At 42.3% G+C, this 16642-nt stretch overlaps 1 protein-coding gene across 6 annotated transcripts in view; it reads left to right on the top strand.

The window, feature by feature from the left end:
- The window catches only part of GRIP1 (glutamate receptor interacting protein 1), a 714453-nt gene that overhangs the window by 675632 nt on the left and 22179 nt on the right, over nt 1-16642 (top strand). For all 6 annotated transcript variants that reach the window (XM_059936436.1, XM_059936432.1, XM_059936435.1 and 3 more), the window contains 3 exons: nt 5748-5904; nt 6737-6848; nt 11531-11764. In XM_059936436.1, the coding sequence (XP_059792419.1) occupies nt 5748-5904; nt 6737-6848; nt 11531-11764 (503 nt within the window). The remainder of the gene's footprint in view (nt 1-5747; nt 5905-6736; nt 6849-11530; nt 11765-16642) is intronic.

The following is a 16642-nucleotide window of genomic DNA, read 5'->3' as shown; positions in this document are numbered from 1 at the left end:
CGTTTCTTCTGAAGCCCCTCTCTCCTTGGTCTGCAGATGGCCACCTTCTCACTGTGTCCTCACATCGCCTGTCTTCTGTGTACCCGCATCCCTGGTGTTTTGTGCGTGTCCACATTTCCTCTTCTTATAAGGACACCCATCTGATGGGACCATAGCCCCACCCTTATGACCTCATTTAACTTTAATTACCTCTTTAAGGCCCTATTTCCAAATAGAGTCACATTAGGGGTTAGGGCATCAACTTATGAGTTGGGGGTGACACAGTTCAATCCATAACATCCCTCACATTATTATACAAAATATAAGACCAGATACTGAAACCTAGATGTGAAAGAAAGAAAGAAGGGAGGGAGGGAGGGTGGGAGGGAGGGAGGGAGAAAGGGAGAAAGGGAAAGGAGGGAGAAAAAAAGAAAAATGAAAAGGTTTCCAGTTCTAAATAAGAAGAGTAACTACTTAGGAAATACATTTTTAAATTACTTCTTTCAATTTTTTAATCAATTTAGAATTTTAAATCTAGTTTACAGTGTCATACCTGTTAATTTTATGTGCTTATTTACATCATCACTCAGTAAAAACAAAGTCTAATTATATTTCTGGCAATTGATTTTTCTGGCACCTGGGCTGCCTCATTTATTTTATTCCTTCCATGGCTTTTAAGTTTGACTCCTTGTGTAAAGGGATATTCCTCAGGGCCTGGTAACATCTTCTCAACTGTGGCAACCAACTTACCTTTACCCAAACCTAATTTCCCTCAGATGTTCCCTATTTTAAATTACGCTGTCATCAACCACCTGCATCAGTTAGGGATTGGATTCACCTGCGTATGAGAGAAAATACAGATGATGGTGTTTAAACAAGATAGAGGCTTATTTTTCTCCCACTGTAGGGCAGAGCCTGAGGGGGCAGTAGCCCCACTGTGTTATCAGGACCCAGGCATCCTCCTACTTTCTACCAACTCAACATCTCATGTCTCTCCATTCATTGCCATTGCCTTTGTTATAGATCCTTCATCAGGTCTGAAATATTTACTTCCTCAGTCATCTTACTTTGAGCATCTTACCATTCCACGTTACTATCAATGACCTTTAGAAAACCTAAATCGAACAATGCCACGCCCTTTAAAAAAGAAAACAAAAAAACTCTTTTGATGGTTCTCTCTTGCTGTCGGATGAAGCCAAAGGTCCTTAGTTTAAAACACAGAGTTCTTTGTAATCCAGTCCCCAACTGCTTTATCGATCTCATCTCCTGACACTTCCCCACAGTACCTTTTACTCCTCATCCTGAACTTCTCACTCTTCTCTAAGCAAGCTTTGGTCTTTGGTACCCTGATAGCGCTAGGTGTTTTGATGTTAATCAGTCCCTGCCTTTATCAATTCTAAATCTGTTGGGAAATAGAAATTGGAGTCAGCAATGGATTAAAATATCAACATCTTAATTTTCTTTTTTTGACAGAGTCAGGGGGTTGTTAGAAAGTCTGGATTGAATGTACACCCGGAGTCAGGATTGTTATTTCCCTACCCCAACCCAGGTCTGATGTTGGGACTTAAGTAAGGGGAAAGTCAGATCTACAAAGCAAACTCTGACCCCAGCATATCAGTTGGATTTGACTTAGCTGAATACAACTAAAAACCCTAATATTGCAGTGACTTAAATCAAAAAGGAGTAGGCATTTCCGAACTAGTATATAATTCAACAGGGTCATCAAGGACCCATGCTCTTAAGTGTTTCTTCTCTATTATTCTTAGCACTTGCCTTCCATCCTTGAGTTTATCACATAGTCCAAGATAGTTATTGGGGCTCCAGCCATTTCATCTACATTCCGGGCAGCAGGAAAGAGAGTTGTAAGGAGCCTTTCTGGAAGTTTTGTTTACATGTCATTGGCCAGAACTTTCTACCTAATGAAATTAACACAACTTCAAGGGAGGCTAGGATATATAGTCTTATCCTGAGCAGTAATATGCCCACCCTCAAAACTGGTATTCTAGTGAAACGATGAAGATAAGAATGGATGTCTTGATAGGCAATTAGTAGTCTGCCACAGTCAGCTAACCGTGCAGTCTTGGCCTCCTGCCTCCTTTGAGTTCAGTGAGCCCCAGGAGTGGGACCCAGGTGTGCTTACCTCACGGTGCAGCAGCAGTGGGAGGGATTGGGTCTGGAGAGAGCCAAGAAGGGCCCAAGGGTACACTCCCAGTGCTGTTTTCCAGAACTGGACCATTGGGTAAATCGCTGCTCCTCCTCTGGGGAGGATTAAGTACAGATGGTAAGAGGGACCAGAAAATCGCCGGACTACTGCTCGCTCCGTGAGAGTGAAGCGGGAACCCACTGACGGAACCTGAGGCCAGGGAGCGGCGCGTGTCACGAGTGCGCCTTCCCAGCCCCTCCTGCTAGACCTGCACAGCTTCCGCAGTACTTCCACTGGTAAATGCCAGCTTATCCTCTGAGTCCCAGCTTGTATGTTGCTTTTCCATTGACACCTTTCATGACCTGTATTCTGACCCCCAGACAGATCTCTGTTCTTTTCTATCAGTGTGTTCAGACTGAAAGGATAACACTTCTCACGTGCTATTAGAATTCTCATCTTCTATCGATGCCTGTTTCTCCTCCTCTTTCTCCCAAACCGATACTAAACTGTGCGGTTTGGGAGGACAGGAGCCTAGTGTTATTATCTTTACATTGCAGCTCCTCCTGCCAGGTACCTGACGAGTCTTAGAGGTGCTGGAACATCTCCTGAATTAGCAATGCTGATTTCCTACTCTCCCTGTTTTATAATAAGGAGACTGAGATCTGGACAAGTTGAGTGACTTAGTAAATAATAAAAGTAATGAACATTAAGTGAGGTTTTCATTAAAACCTCATTGTGTTCCAGGCATGTTCATGAGTGTTTGTGTATATTATTCTCCTTAATTCTCCTATCAACCTGGTGAAGCACGTGTCATTATCCCTATTTTACATGGAGGTGAATTAGCCAAGACTGCAGAGCGAGGAAGTGGTAAACCTGGGATTTGAACCGAGGTCTTCTCTTACTTCAGTCCCTGTGCTAGCATAGCATGGAACAGACCCAGGTCTTCTAAGTTCATGCCTAACGCAAAAATATTTGAACTGTATCCCCTTTTCGTGCCCTGCTTTCTTGTAATGCAATAATCGTTTAATAATGCTTATTAAGACAAGGCATCCTTGGTATAGAGAGACACGCCTTTCGGCAGGGAGGGGACATTTTCCTAGTACTGATGCTTCATATCTGCTCAAGGCCATCCTTACACTCTTGCCCAAGTCACCAAGAACTACTTACAACAGTTGGAAGGAAAATCAGAAAGTTAATCTGCTCAGTTTAAAGCATGTTGGAGTTTCCCCTGGGAACTGAACGGTCATATGGGTTAATTAATGCCTGTCAGAAAAGGATGCCCCCCCCGGAGGACACAACCATTTAGCGTTTGGCTTTTAGCAAGTTTAAAGCTGGGTCAGGGAAGTGAGGCGCGGGCTTCCCCTAACTCTTTTTAAGAGACTTCATGTGAATATTTGGGGGTTCGTTTATTTGGTTCAGAAGGAGAAGATGCATAGCCTGTCAGACGGAGCCAGGAGAGGTGCAGTGTTGCCCAGTCACCCCTCTTCAAGAGGCGACTCATGTGTTCCCTTAATTCAACACTTACGACAGAAAACTGCACATTCATCACACAAGACTTCTCGCCAAATGTCTAGCCACACTCTGCAGTTACCCAAGAAAGAAAATGAGATTTTGAACTGTAAATAGTTCCTCTGTGCCAAGGACTTCTAATCCTTGGTTTCCTACAACAGGAGATTCGTAGAGTATTTCCATGATGCGGCTGTGTACTTTCCCCTGCATTCTGGAGATTAAATCCTTTTGATCAGAGAGCGTTATCCTTGGCCATCCTGCTTTCTCTGGGCTCTAACAGATAGTGAAGATGGCATTATAGGACCAAACGAGTAGAGGGAAAGTGAACGGGGAAGACAAACAAAAGGATGGCATGGAGACAGTCATCTTATGTGGTTGGGTCATTGAATTGCATGTGAAATTGGAGCCCTAGGCCTGTTTGCTAGATTATGTGTTTTAAGCACAGTAAGAAGTGCGTGTAATATTGCAACCCCGGTACACACATGTAAACACACACACACGTAACGGGTCACAGCCTGAAGTAGTAGATGAAGCTGTGTGTGGTGGTTACAGCACGAACCATAAAGTCAGACCAGCCAGTCAGCCCCTGCTCTCCCAGCTGAAGGCCCCCCGCGAAGAATTTTGAAAAACTGAGACCCCGCCACACACTTAGTTGTCATCCTAACTTTTGTCTCCTCAAATTATAATACAAAAACTGTCATTGCAAAACTGTCAAAAACTGTCATTTCCAGTTTGTGGTAAATATGCTTAAATATATTTTTGTCAAAATATGGAGCCACAGATTTAGCTCAAATTCGTGGAAAATTGTCCATTATATAACCTCATTGTCAAAGCCATTCCTCACTGTCACCCATCAAGCCAATCAGACTTAATTCCCTGTCAGAAAGGAAGTCAGTCTTTGTTTTGCAGCTCAAATAAACATCATAATGTGCCCACCTCCTTACCCTGACAGCTGTCCTTCTGAATTCTGATTCTGAGATGCAGGGAGATAGATGGATGAGAGGGGGTAAAAGCCTTGCGCTAAATCTGTGCCTGGTTGAAATAAGGCTGCACTCCAAGAGCTTCCCTCAGGAATGAGGCTTTCCCGAATTATCCCTTGATTTGATGCCTGGGAGTTTTTATATCCCAGGGCCAAGCTCATTCAGAGGTTTGATATGGATGAGAAATATGTCTTTCATTTGTAAAGGGGCAGGAAAACAATTGTGAATGGGGAAGTAAGAAGGGAGACTTGACAGATCTCAGATCCTCCCGGAACTTTCTCAGCGAGGCCAGTTTTGGGAAGACCTGCCTGTGGAATTTGAGGATCTGAAAACTGATTCTCCTAAAGTTAGGACTGGAACCCCCAGGAAAGTTTGCAAGTACCCCTAGGTCCTTGAATGCAAATAATGACAGTATCTACCTTCAAAGATAATTATGAAGAATAAATAAGGTGATACAAATAAAGCACTTAATGAAGTTCTGGGTGCATAGTAAACGCCCACCTTGTGTTTGCCGTTATTGCTGGTGCTGTAGTTATTTGACCCCTCTACTCGCTAACAGTGTCATTTCTTGGTGGATGAAATAATCCTCAGGCCCATCCCTAACACTGGTGGGCGCCAGCCGGTTTAGCCACGGTTGGTCCACACCCCTGCAACCAGCGCCCCTTGGCCACTCCTTGGGTCTGGAACCCACATCTGGTGGCAAATTCCACTCTCAGAAGGACAGACTTCCACCCTGGAAGTGGACACAGGGTGTCTGGGCAGGAAAGTCAGGCTTCTGACCTTCTGGAGCTTGCACTAGAAAGGGTTAGATACAGGTCTGGGCCTATTCCACCACCACCGCCCCCAGGCCCCCAGCAGATTTCTCACCCAGACCGAGGAGGGCAGGAGCCACAGAAAGCACAGGTCCAGCGCTGTGGCTCCTCCTGCTTGAGTCTAAGGGTCTTACTTCAGGGCTGTTGTTAGACTCCTTAGGGATAATAGGTGTGAATGTGTCTTTAATGTAAGATTTAAGTATTGTCTTGATGGCCTTCATGATCCCAAATTCTGTTAAAGTCAACCCCCTTGAACAAACTAATGGAAACTACAGAAAAAGACAAGTTACTAAAATAGAATATAACGCCTTGTTTTTGTTTCAGGCACTGGCTTTCAGGCCTCAGGCTACAACTTCAACACCTATGACTGGAGGAGTCCCAAACAGAGAGGCAGTTTGTCCCCAGTCACTAAGCCTCGAAGCCAGACTTACCCAGATGTGGGGCTGAGTAACGAAGACTGGGACCGGTCCACAGTCAGTGGGTAAGGTTTTCACCAACTGCTGCCCTGTCCCAACTGCTTCCGGGTCATTTGGGCCAGATGTGAACTTCTCTACTTCCGGTGGCACCTACTGCTAGCATTGGAAGCATTGTGTGAAGCCACTGTCACCATCCGTGCTGGCCCCATGCCCAGATTCGAAGACTTGGGCCTGCCCAGTGGGAGCCAGGGCTCCACCACAAAACAGGGCAAGAGCTAAGTTTCCCTGAATGAAAACAACAGTAGCACATGAGGAAATTCTACTTCTGTAAACCGTGTCCTCACTCTATGACTAGTTCCCTCTCCTTTCATTTAGAAGGTAGTTTCACATTACCTTACATTAGAAAAAAAAATTTTTTTTTAACTGAGGGTTCCATATTTTTAACTGAGAGGTCTATTTTAGCAGTTTGCTCCTTACCAAAATAGTTTAAGGAAATTCATAAAAAGCGATAGCACTTAACGGCTCTATACTGATGTTTATAATGAGTGGGGAAAACATATTTTTCTCTCTTAGAGAAAAGTTTGATTTCCCATTCCCTGTGGACAAGAGCAGCTGAAAGATACTCCCACGGGTGCCATGTGGACGCAGCCGTGAATACTCTGAAATTCAATTAGTAAGACCATGGTCCTTCTGGTCTTTGAGATACTTTGAGTTTGCTAAAGCGTCCTTCTACTGGAGCTGGCTTGACTTGGAGGCCACGGTGGGAAGAAAGCCAGATCCAAAACGAATCTCTATTTTGTGTGTGAGATGAAGGAGAGAGAGAGATTCTGGATACCAAAAAAAAAAAAAAAAAAAAATGTCTGGCAAGTTCTTAACCCAGACTGTTTTTCACAACAGTTTTACAGGGGCTCCGGACAGCGCAGAGGCCGAGCAAGAGGAGAACTTCTGGTCCCAAGCGCTAGAGGATTTGGAAACCTGTGGACAATCAGGAATTCTCAGAGAACTCGAGGTAGCCTCGGTCCTGCTACTTTTATTGTTTCTACATTCATTTTTTCTCTTGGTCCTTTTGAGTTGGCATTGATCACACCAGTTCATTTAAAAGCTTTAACCCTTTCCACAGGAGAAAGCTGACAGGCGTGTGTCTTTGAGAAACATGAATCTCTTGGTAGCTACCCTTTATGTTTATATTTTTGCTTGTGAAGCTGCCTTCCCTGCCCCCTTGCCGTCTGGACAGTGATTTGATTTTATCCAATGCAGTTAAAAGTATTTCTTTCCCCATTTCCACCCCCCCACCCCCCGCCCCCCCCCCCCCCCCCCGAGCTTACTGACCTGTGGCTTCTGCCATCGCTCCCTGCTAACCCTGACTGTACCTGTTTGCCACTTTCTCGTTCGGGGCGAGCTAAGCCTCCCAGCAGTGGCATCTCTCATTCTCTTATGTGCTTTAGAAAGGTTTCTTTGGCATGTTTTCATTTGTACCTGGTAGAGACATTAATTTGATCGTGAAGAGGAACATAAGAGGAAATTTTATTTTACTTCATTTTGCCCTTAAAGTAGATGACAGTGCAGCTGGTGAAAAGAAGCCAGTCTGTTTGAAAAGCAGCCAACATATTACAGACCACGTTGCTGTTAATTGCAAATCCTGATTCTATGTTAACTTAGTGTGAATTCAAGGAGTTGCAGAGAGACGGAGTATAATAGCTGAACTCCTGGTGAGCTCTTTAATCCAAGCCATAAATTTGCTGACGGTATTCACACTTTGGTCTGGGAAGTCCTGGACTGTTTCCTTTTATGTTCTTTTAAATTTTCTGAGCTGTAAAAAATAAAGCGGCAAAAGTTTCATTTTTATTTTGATGTCATATGAGGTCCCCAAGTCACCATAAGGAATGTGAATGGCCTAATGGGGTGGAACTCTTGCAATTCTAAAACGATGACTCATCTTTATATTATTTTGCTTCTCAAATGCATGTGTGGATATTTTATGTGATTCTAATGTTTGTGAATCTGCAAAGAGAATTATAAAGAAAAATATTAGTTTGAATTTGTAAACATCGTGATTATTACCTGGCATGAATTGCAGCTTCAGAGCACAAGTTAAAGGACCTGGAGATGGATAATCCTATACAATTTAAATAAATTAAGATGTTAGCAATTGATTCCCTTTTATGAAACTTTCAAAAAAAGTAGAGTGCTTAAGTATCAGGTGGCTTATTTAAACTTTTACCACTTCCCGTGTGGAGAAGGATTGGCATTCTCCCAAACTGAATAAAGATCTCAGTTCACAATTTTTGAACATATTCCTGCTTTTCAAAGCATGTTTTGGCTCCTATGCCTTTTTCATTTTGCATTTTGAAATACTTCTCTTTTGAAGAAGCAGCTATTCTTCTAATAGCTTCTTCTACATTAGGTAAAATGAAGATGATGTAAAAAGTAATACAATGAAGTTGTGTTTTCACTCAGACATTGAGTTACCTAATGGAAACAACATCCGTCAGCATAGAAGTCATGTTGCAGGAGCCAATAGGTTTTCTCTAACGTCGTTTCAGGCAGGTGTGGCCCTCGAAATTATACCTCCAGGAAAAAAAATGGGTTGAATTAACAGCCAAAGAGAAATTAAAGTTTTCAACTAGGAAGAATGACAAATCCATAAATTAGAATCTCGTTCACACTTTTAGCACAAAGAGTATTCATTTATCAGTTTGGATGAACCCTGCTCCCTTGATTGCAAAAGCTACTATGCAAAAACTATTATTGGAGCTAGGTTCCTGCATAAGAAATTTATATCCAGCATTAAAAGTTAAAGCGTACTATAACTGTAACAAATGTAGAAGATTAGCTAAGATGAAAAATGATTACAATTGAATGAAAATGAAAATTATACTAGTCATTTTCCCCATTGCTAGCAATAATTTAGGTTCAGCTTTAGCGCTGAAAAATATATAGTTTTAACAGAAGAGAAAAATTCAAACTAAGACTTTGGACAAGTTACTTAATTTCCTTATCAGGTATTTCTTCTTTAAAATATGGGGATTATAATGACTAATGTTTATATGGCACTTAACATAGAACATGACACAATAAATGTTTGATAGAAATTATTTTTGCCACATTTTGAGTAATGAATACTGCCTTAACTATCTTTTGCTTAGTATAACATAGGAAGAAGTTTTAACTAAATGTCAGATAGAGAACTCTTGAATGTGTTCCTCCTAAGTTGTATGTATACCAGTTATCTCACTAATAATTTTGAAAAAGTATAATATAAATTATGAATGGTGCAAAATGAAAACAGGCAATACATACTCTTGAAGCAGAAACAAATCCTAGAAAACTTTAAATAATTACTTTTTATTTTAGTTTTTGTGTTTTAATTTTAATATTCCTTCAGCAATATCACTAATTCAATTTACATTCTCTTTAAACAAAACTATCTATCCTTTGAAAACTCGACCTGAAGACCTTTTGATAGTCTGTCATTGCTTCCATTAGAACCCTTTCTAGATCAGATTGTAACTTCTGTTGTGGTTAAGGCTCATCAAAGCACAAGTGTTGTCTCCCGGCTGTAGTGATTATTCGACTCCCAATGTGTTTCCTGTTGGTCTAATGAAAAATGAGTATTAAAAATAAATGTTAACAAAGCAAATAACTAGTCTAAATAGGTAAAAACAATAGGTGGATGGTCACCACAGCAAGAAAACAATCATCAGATGCTGTCAGTAACAGGAGATTAAACAAGGAAATGGTATGTGTGAGTTAAATGCCATAAAATAAAAGGATGTCCCATGTTACCAACAAAGCTAGTAATAGAAAGGTTTCAATTTAAAGGGGATTTATCCGAAATAAACCATTATATGGATAATCCACACTGGATAAATGTTAAGGGTTTTTTTTTCATTTACTAAAAAAAGTCAGTTTTATGTGTTTCAACCTCATACTTGAGTGAGAACCAATATAGCCTCATAGTCAAGAATAAGAGTTTTGGAGACAGATTGCTAAAGTTGTAATCCCAGACTCTTGAGCAAGTTGCTTCACTTATCCAGGCATCCCCTTCCTTAAGTGAAATGAGGAGGTACAATAATTATAATACCTTACCATATAGAGTTATTATAAGTATTTAATGGTATGCTACATACACACACACAGATGTGGTACTTAGCATTTGTAAATGCTCAATGACCCATAAGGGTTTTTTTACAATTGTTTTTTTCAAAATTATCAGTAAGATAACTGATCTAGTCAGGATATTGATAAGTTCACTTGTTTTGTTTCTTTTTCAACAGAGTTGTAGATATACCTACCTGTGTGCTAATACTTGGCTGTCATTCAGAGATCTTGTTAGTGGCATGTGTATAGCTGAACACCAGGTGAAGCTTGGAATTATAAATCTTAGCAAGATAACAAATGAAAACTCTCTTCACTTTGCAGTATTCCCTCCTGATCAGTAATTTTAGATAGTGCACTTGGCTCATTTACTACCTATGGGACCTTGTGTAGGTCAGCCTTTTTGTGCCTCAGTTTCCTCACATGTAAATTAGGAGGAATAACAGCACTTACCTCATAAAGTTGTTGTGAGGCTTAAATGCGTGAATACATTCAAAGGACTCAACAAATTACACTTCTGTTACTTTTAGCATCGGTATTAACACCACTAGATCATGTTGTAGCCAGTCACGTGGCACATGGAATTTGTTTTCTGTATCCATGATTTCATGCAGATTCACTGATGCTGGTATACCATTATATAACTATCATATGGAGGAACACAGAGCTGGCTACAGGCATATTTTCAGAATTTTAGCATCCTCTAACCATGAGAAATGAGCATTCCCAGCATGATATTGGTTTCAAATGCTCTTTTTGTTCCACTTCTGAGACTCAGTCATTTTTGAGATCTAATCTTACCATTCCTTGTGTATTATGCAGGGAACATATTTGAAACTGAACAAACTTCTCAATTCGCTGGTAAAATCCAATCCAGGTCTCATCACTTTTGAGCAAAGGGTTGAATACGGTAGCGTGATAAATGATTATTCCTTAACCTCTCTGAGGGTCTTACACAAAGGTCATTTCTAAGAAACACTGACCTACGCCAAATGATGTGGAGACCTAGCTGATCTACAAACTTCTCCAGCCGGCCACGTGGCCAAAGGAAAGACAATATGCCAGAGCTAGGCAGCCAGCATTCGGTAGAAGCCCTCACCTTTGTATCAATAGCCTCATTTCAGCCCATTGTCACCTCCAGGTGGGGCTAGAGGCACCACTGCAAATGGGGTCAGCCTGGTCCCCACTGAGGAGTTCTTAGTTCATTTCTGTAAGATATACTGAAGGTTGCCTTGTGAATCCCATCTTTAGATCCCACTCAGTGGAAAGTTAATGCTTAAAATGTAGTTTGCAGTAAGCAGATGTTAGAGCTTTTCAGTTTGCCTCCAAACTGCCAGGGGTGGTATTTGATTAAATAAACTCAATGGCTTAAGTACTTAAATTGGATTTGAGTTGTGCATTATAAATGTCACTTGTGAAGCATTTTCCCTGACTTTCATGGTGCAATTAGTACGTCCATTCTCCAGCCTTTGGTTATGCCCTGAAGAGACCGTATTTTGACTGGGCAGAAGGAGAAATGTGCTTCATGTTGAGCAACCAAACGCTTTTCTTAGTCCGTGGCTTAATTGTTTCTGAAAATTGTCAATGCCACAGGCAACAATCATGTCGGGGAGCACGATGAGTTTGAATCACGAGGCCCCTACACCTCGCAGTCAGCTGGGGCGACAGGCCAGCTTCCAGGAACGGAGCAGCTCACGGCCACACTACAGCCAGACCACTCGGAGCAACACTCTGCCCTCGGATGTGGGCAGGAAGTCTGTCACCCTGAGAAAAATGAAGCAGGAAATGAAGGAGATCATGTCCCCAACTCCTGTGGAGCTGCACAAGGTCAGGAAACTCTCTTCTCTTCCCTTAGGGTCACATTCTGTTCAGCGTGGCCACCCTGATGCAAGCATGATCATGACATTCTACTGTGGGCTCAGCCAAGGAGAGAAACTAGAGCTTAAAGGCAGATCATCAGAGACCGATTGTTCTCAAAACGTGATCTCTGAGAGGTGATCTCATAAAACGGGGAACACTGGCTTTCAAGCAATGAATTTATCAGAAATGTATTTATGGCCAAAATCTTCTCACAGAAGTTTGAGGTTCTAGTGTCACGTGGAGCTTGAATGAGTTGGTCTGTTATTCCAACTTCATTGGAAAGGGGGAAGGATTTTCTAAATGTCGTACACTCCCAGCTTCACTGAAAAGGGGTTTCAGGGGTGACGCTGGAAGGCTTAATCATCAGTTACAGACTTCTCAGTAGACGGTTGTATTATTCAGGGGACATGAAGTTCTCTTTGAGACATCATTTAGATGTCTTGGGTCAGGACAGGGTAAGCCCTGGTTATGTTCCATCTCTGCTGTGATAGTTGCCTCACTTTGCTTCATGGAAGAAAACCTATGATTGCAAACAGAGCTGAATTTGAGTTGCTGGCAGAGTTTGAACAAGGCACGTGTAGGTGACAGTGTCTGTGGAACCCAGGCCAAGGAAAGCAGTGGGAGGGAGCTTTCTCTGGTTTGCTTTTGTAGAACTCTAATGCTTTTTGCTGTTTTGTTGCTAATACATAAGGATGTATAGTTGGTAACAATCTCACCCTACTTTCCTTGAGAGCCAAGACCCTCTCTGTAGTTAATAATCTGTTAACTAGAGATAAGTTATCGGTCTTACCCAGAAGAGCATATAAATGTCAGGTTGAGAGGAGGTAAAGGCCAGCTACTCCCTTTTTCCTCTAACGACTTCAGTCTCCCTAACTATTAAAAGTAGCTGTTTTGCAGCTGACAAGGATATAGTGAAAGAAAAGATTGTATAGGAAGTTGGGTTCTGAATTCTGTGTTCCAGTCCTGGGTTCATTCTTTCATCACTCATTCATTCATTCATTCATTCAATGCATAGACTGTGCACTCATTTACTTAAAGAATGTATTATAAATTCCCAGGGAGCACATGGTCTAATGGGGAGACAGTCCAGGAAACAGTAGGAAGATGGTGGGATAAGTACAATAGACGCTAGACTAGGCTGCCCTGGGGGATGGCAGGGGGGGTGGTGAGGGGGGGGAGGGTTGGGGAGGAACCTTAACCCACTACAGAGGAACGATAAAGCCTTCCTAGATGCAGGTGTTGACTCCACAGGAAGGTGGAGGATGGGAAGGCATTCCAAAGCACAGAAAGAAACATGTACAAAAGGATGTCACAGATAGCAGTGTACTGAGGGAGTGCAGATCTGCCAACGAGAGCCTTGTGCATTCAGAGGCATTACAGACTTTACAGAAAAGCAAAGAAGTTTCTGACACTTGAGGGTGGGGACCCAGCTCTAGCCCCATATCACAAGTTAGTTTATCCAGTTACCCTGAATTGACGTCTGTCTGGTAAACACCAGCCTTCACCACCTGTCACATATCCTAATCTGCTAATTGACAAACCATTAGGAGGCTGTAAGGACTCCAATGGTGATTAAATTGGCAGAAGCTGCATAGTCACTGCTAATTCTGCTGTACCAAGAAAAGGGCTGGCCCTTCCTGATTCCCTCGGTTATTTAGGAGCCCTGCCTTCCCCTCTTCTCTAAAAGTCTACTGCCCAGGCAGAGGGGAGTATGCTGGGTAACCCACCTTCCTTCAGCACCAGAGGAAAAGGATACCAGAGAGTGCCTCCTGCGTGCTGTATTCTTTCTATTTTTAGCCTCCCACAACAGTGCTTCTTAGCAGGTATTTATTACCTCCAGCTACAGCATAGGGAAATAGCAAGTATAAAATAGTGCCATTTTTCCTTCTGGAGTGAAGTGGTCTCCTCAAAGGAAGATTCCTGATAGCCCAGCAATACCAAAGGCTTGTCTCCCCATCCCTCCTGTACTGAAAGCAGTTAGCAAAGATAACGGCAGTCAATTGGCTGTGCAAGTTGTTATAGCTGAGGTTTTAAAAAATGTGCTGAAAATAGATCTTGTTTTTTTTTTTAAAAAAAAAAAAAGGCGTCATGCATTTAGCAGCACAATGAGCGGCAGAGGATGGACTGTTTGGAACATTTGTGTGGGGGGCTGTGAATTGAGAGGCCACAGATCACAGACTCCGCTGGACCCACTTGACCTACTAAATGGGGCACTTCTTTCTTCCTTCACTTCAGTCATTTCCCCTCAATGGTAGCAGTAAGTGCATTTCCCATGTGGCTTCACTCTTCTTCCAGATTGATACCAAACAAAATAAGATGCTCAGAATTAGGTCGTGTCCTGGGCATTGTAAGACACCCAAGATGATCTTGTTAAGTGAAAATGTAGCGGAGGAGCCTGCCACCTGACAATATGGAATTCTGGGAGTGGTTTATGCTCACATCTCGGGTATCTTTTCTTTTTTAAGTGAATTCAGTTACCCTGATAGGCCATCCACATGTTTGTTGTTAAACACATTCTCCAATTCTGAAATGCTTGAGAGGAGAAATAGTCATTAGAAGAGTCACTTTACTCAGAGCAGAGACTGGTAATTGCGCTTGTGTCTTGATTATGGGCGTCCTTTGAACACTGCAGGATTACCTGACACCATGAAAAGGCACAGTGCCTTGTTGATGCAATTGAGTTACCTTCCCATTGGGGTGCTATTAGCCTGTACTAAACCTTCACAGAAGTGAGGAAAAGGTACTCTTTTGGGGGGTGGTGATGTGGAGAGGGGACCAGGGAAATAGAAAAACATCCCTTCCTCAAGTTAAAAATAACCCCAAGTCAAGACTGCACAGCTTGGCAAGTGGAATGAAGGCTGGTTTTCAGTTCCCTGAGCCCCTTGGGTGGACTTTTCTACATAGACCTAGTGGAGGAATTCCCAAGGGGCTGCAAAGACCAGCATGGAAAGGCTGGGTAGGGTTAATAGCACACCATTCTGAACACACTTGGTGTTATTTTCCAGTTGCCATCTTTCTCATGGCTGTGTGCCACTTGGTGAAAGCTGGCCATGAGAACAAGTTGTGGATCTGTCCGTGTCCAACCCAGTACCTACCAACTCTTACTAGCACTAGAAACTGCCTCAAGAGGATAGGAATGAATGGGCCGGTATCCATCCCCCTTCCTGGGGAGAACAAACAAAAAGCAAAAACCACTCCGTCTCCTGATACAGAAAGAATAAAGCGTGGGCTTAATCTTCCAGTTTCTTGAGTTTCAACTTCCTCTCCATTATCTGCCCCTCCTTTTCCACCCAGCCCTCCTCACCAATACCTTTCCTTCCTTCAGACCTTATGAAAATGCAGAGCTCAGGTGAGAGGCTACACGGTTTTTGTTTATTTCACACTATCTATTGTGTCTGAGGCTCTGCCGTGTCCCAGCAGGTCTTCCGTCAGGTCGTCCGTCCATTCATTCCTGAACCTGATAAGCTAGTTATCCTTCCTGACACTTGAGAACAAAGCACCGCAGCCTCACTTCCCTTTTTGGCCTTTGTGGTTGGAGGAGGAAGTTGGCGCTGGAGTGATGATTTGGTACTTAGATGGGGAGCACGGGAGGTGGAGAAGTGAGGGGGTCATAGGGAAGTGATACTCGTGTCTCCAGAGGCCATTGCCTCTCAAACTTTCTTGGCTAAGACACAGTCCAAAATACATTTTACCTCACACTTCAGGACACACATACACACACATTCATATATGTAAATGAATCCCAAAATTGACTGCACAGTATACGCTAACATTTTCTGTTTTGTTTGATGCCCACTTCTTTTGCAATATTCTCCCCAGTTCAGGAACAGGCTCGGCCTTAAGAGGAAATATGAAATGGAAATACATATCTTATTCCGGCACAGGCATCTTTCTTCACCAAATATTTGCAGTTGGTACTCAAGATCCAGTGAATTGTCAGACAGACAGAGGTTTGGTCACAATCTGACAGTCATTGGCTACGTCACTCCTCTGAACTTCAGTTTACTCACTTAGCAGAAGAGGGGAGGGATCACCTGTTATCAGGAGAGGAGACTTCACAAATAGCATTTCCCAGGTGAAGTCACCATCCAGAGTCTTACCTCAGCCCTACAGCGTCAGAAACCCAGAAAATGAGATCTCCTCAGGATCCCAGCCTTAAAGACGATTCAGGCAGCTGCCTTAGAGCCTCCAGAGATGGAGGCGTACACCATAATGAGAATCTCTTTAGAGAGAGAAATGGACATGTGTCTAGTTATTAGTCACTACATCAGTCTGACAAGCATATTCTTTCCTTGTAAAACCAGGGGCAGCTGACAATCAGTGTGGAATTATAAGACAAGGGTTGGAGTTTAGGTTGTATGTTTTATATGAGTAATGACATCCAGCCCCGAGAGTCCTCAAAATAGATTGTTTCAATCAGCTTCCCTTGTCTGTGATTCTGTTAAGACTTACTTTTCAAAAATGTAAAAAACAAAATTCTTAAACAGATGATTGACTCATGCAAAAAAAAAGTGTTTTTTAACTCATTAATGAGGAATGACAGCAGGATGAAAAAGCCTGTTCAAAGGAAAGATAAAGAAATTATACCATATATATATATATATATATATATATATATATATATCTCAGTCCATGGAGGGAAAAAAAAAGAATGCCAAATAAGATTTCCTAGTTAAAATGAAAGCTGCTCAATGACTTACAGGGAAATAAAAGCAAGGCCTTTGAACTTGTCTTTTCTGAGGGACAGAACTCAATTTGCATCGTATCTCTTCTCTGTAAGTTGCCATCCACTTTTACAGAGTCTGAGCCCTGAGCCATAGAAATGCTAAGTCAAACAGAGTGCAG

This window comes from Balaenoptera ricei, chromosome 10 (assembly GCF_028023285.1).
Source record: "Balaenoptera ricei isolate mBalRic1 chromosome 10, mBalRic1.hap2, whole genome shotgun sequence".
Classification (NCBI taxonomy): Eukaryota; Metazoa; Chordata; class Mammalia; order Artiodactyla; family Balaenopteridae; genus Balaenoptera; species Balaenoptera ricei.
The sequence above is the reverse complement of the archived record's forward strand: the minus strand, read 5'-3'. Positions and strand labels throughout refer to the sequence as shown.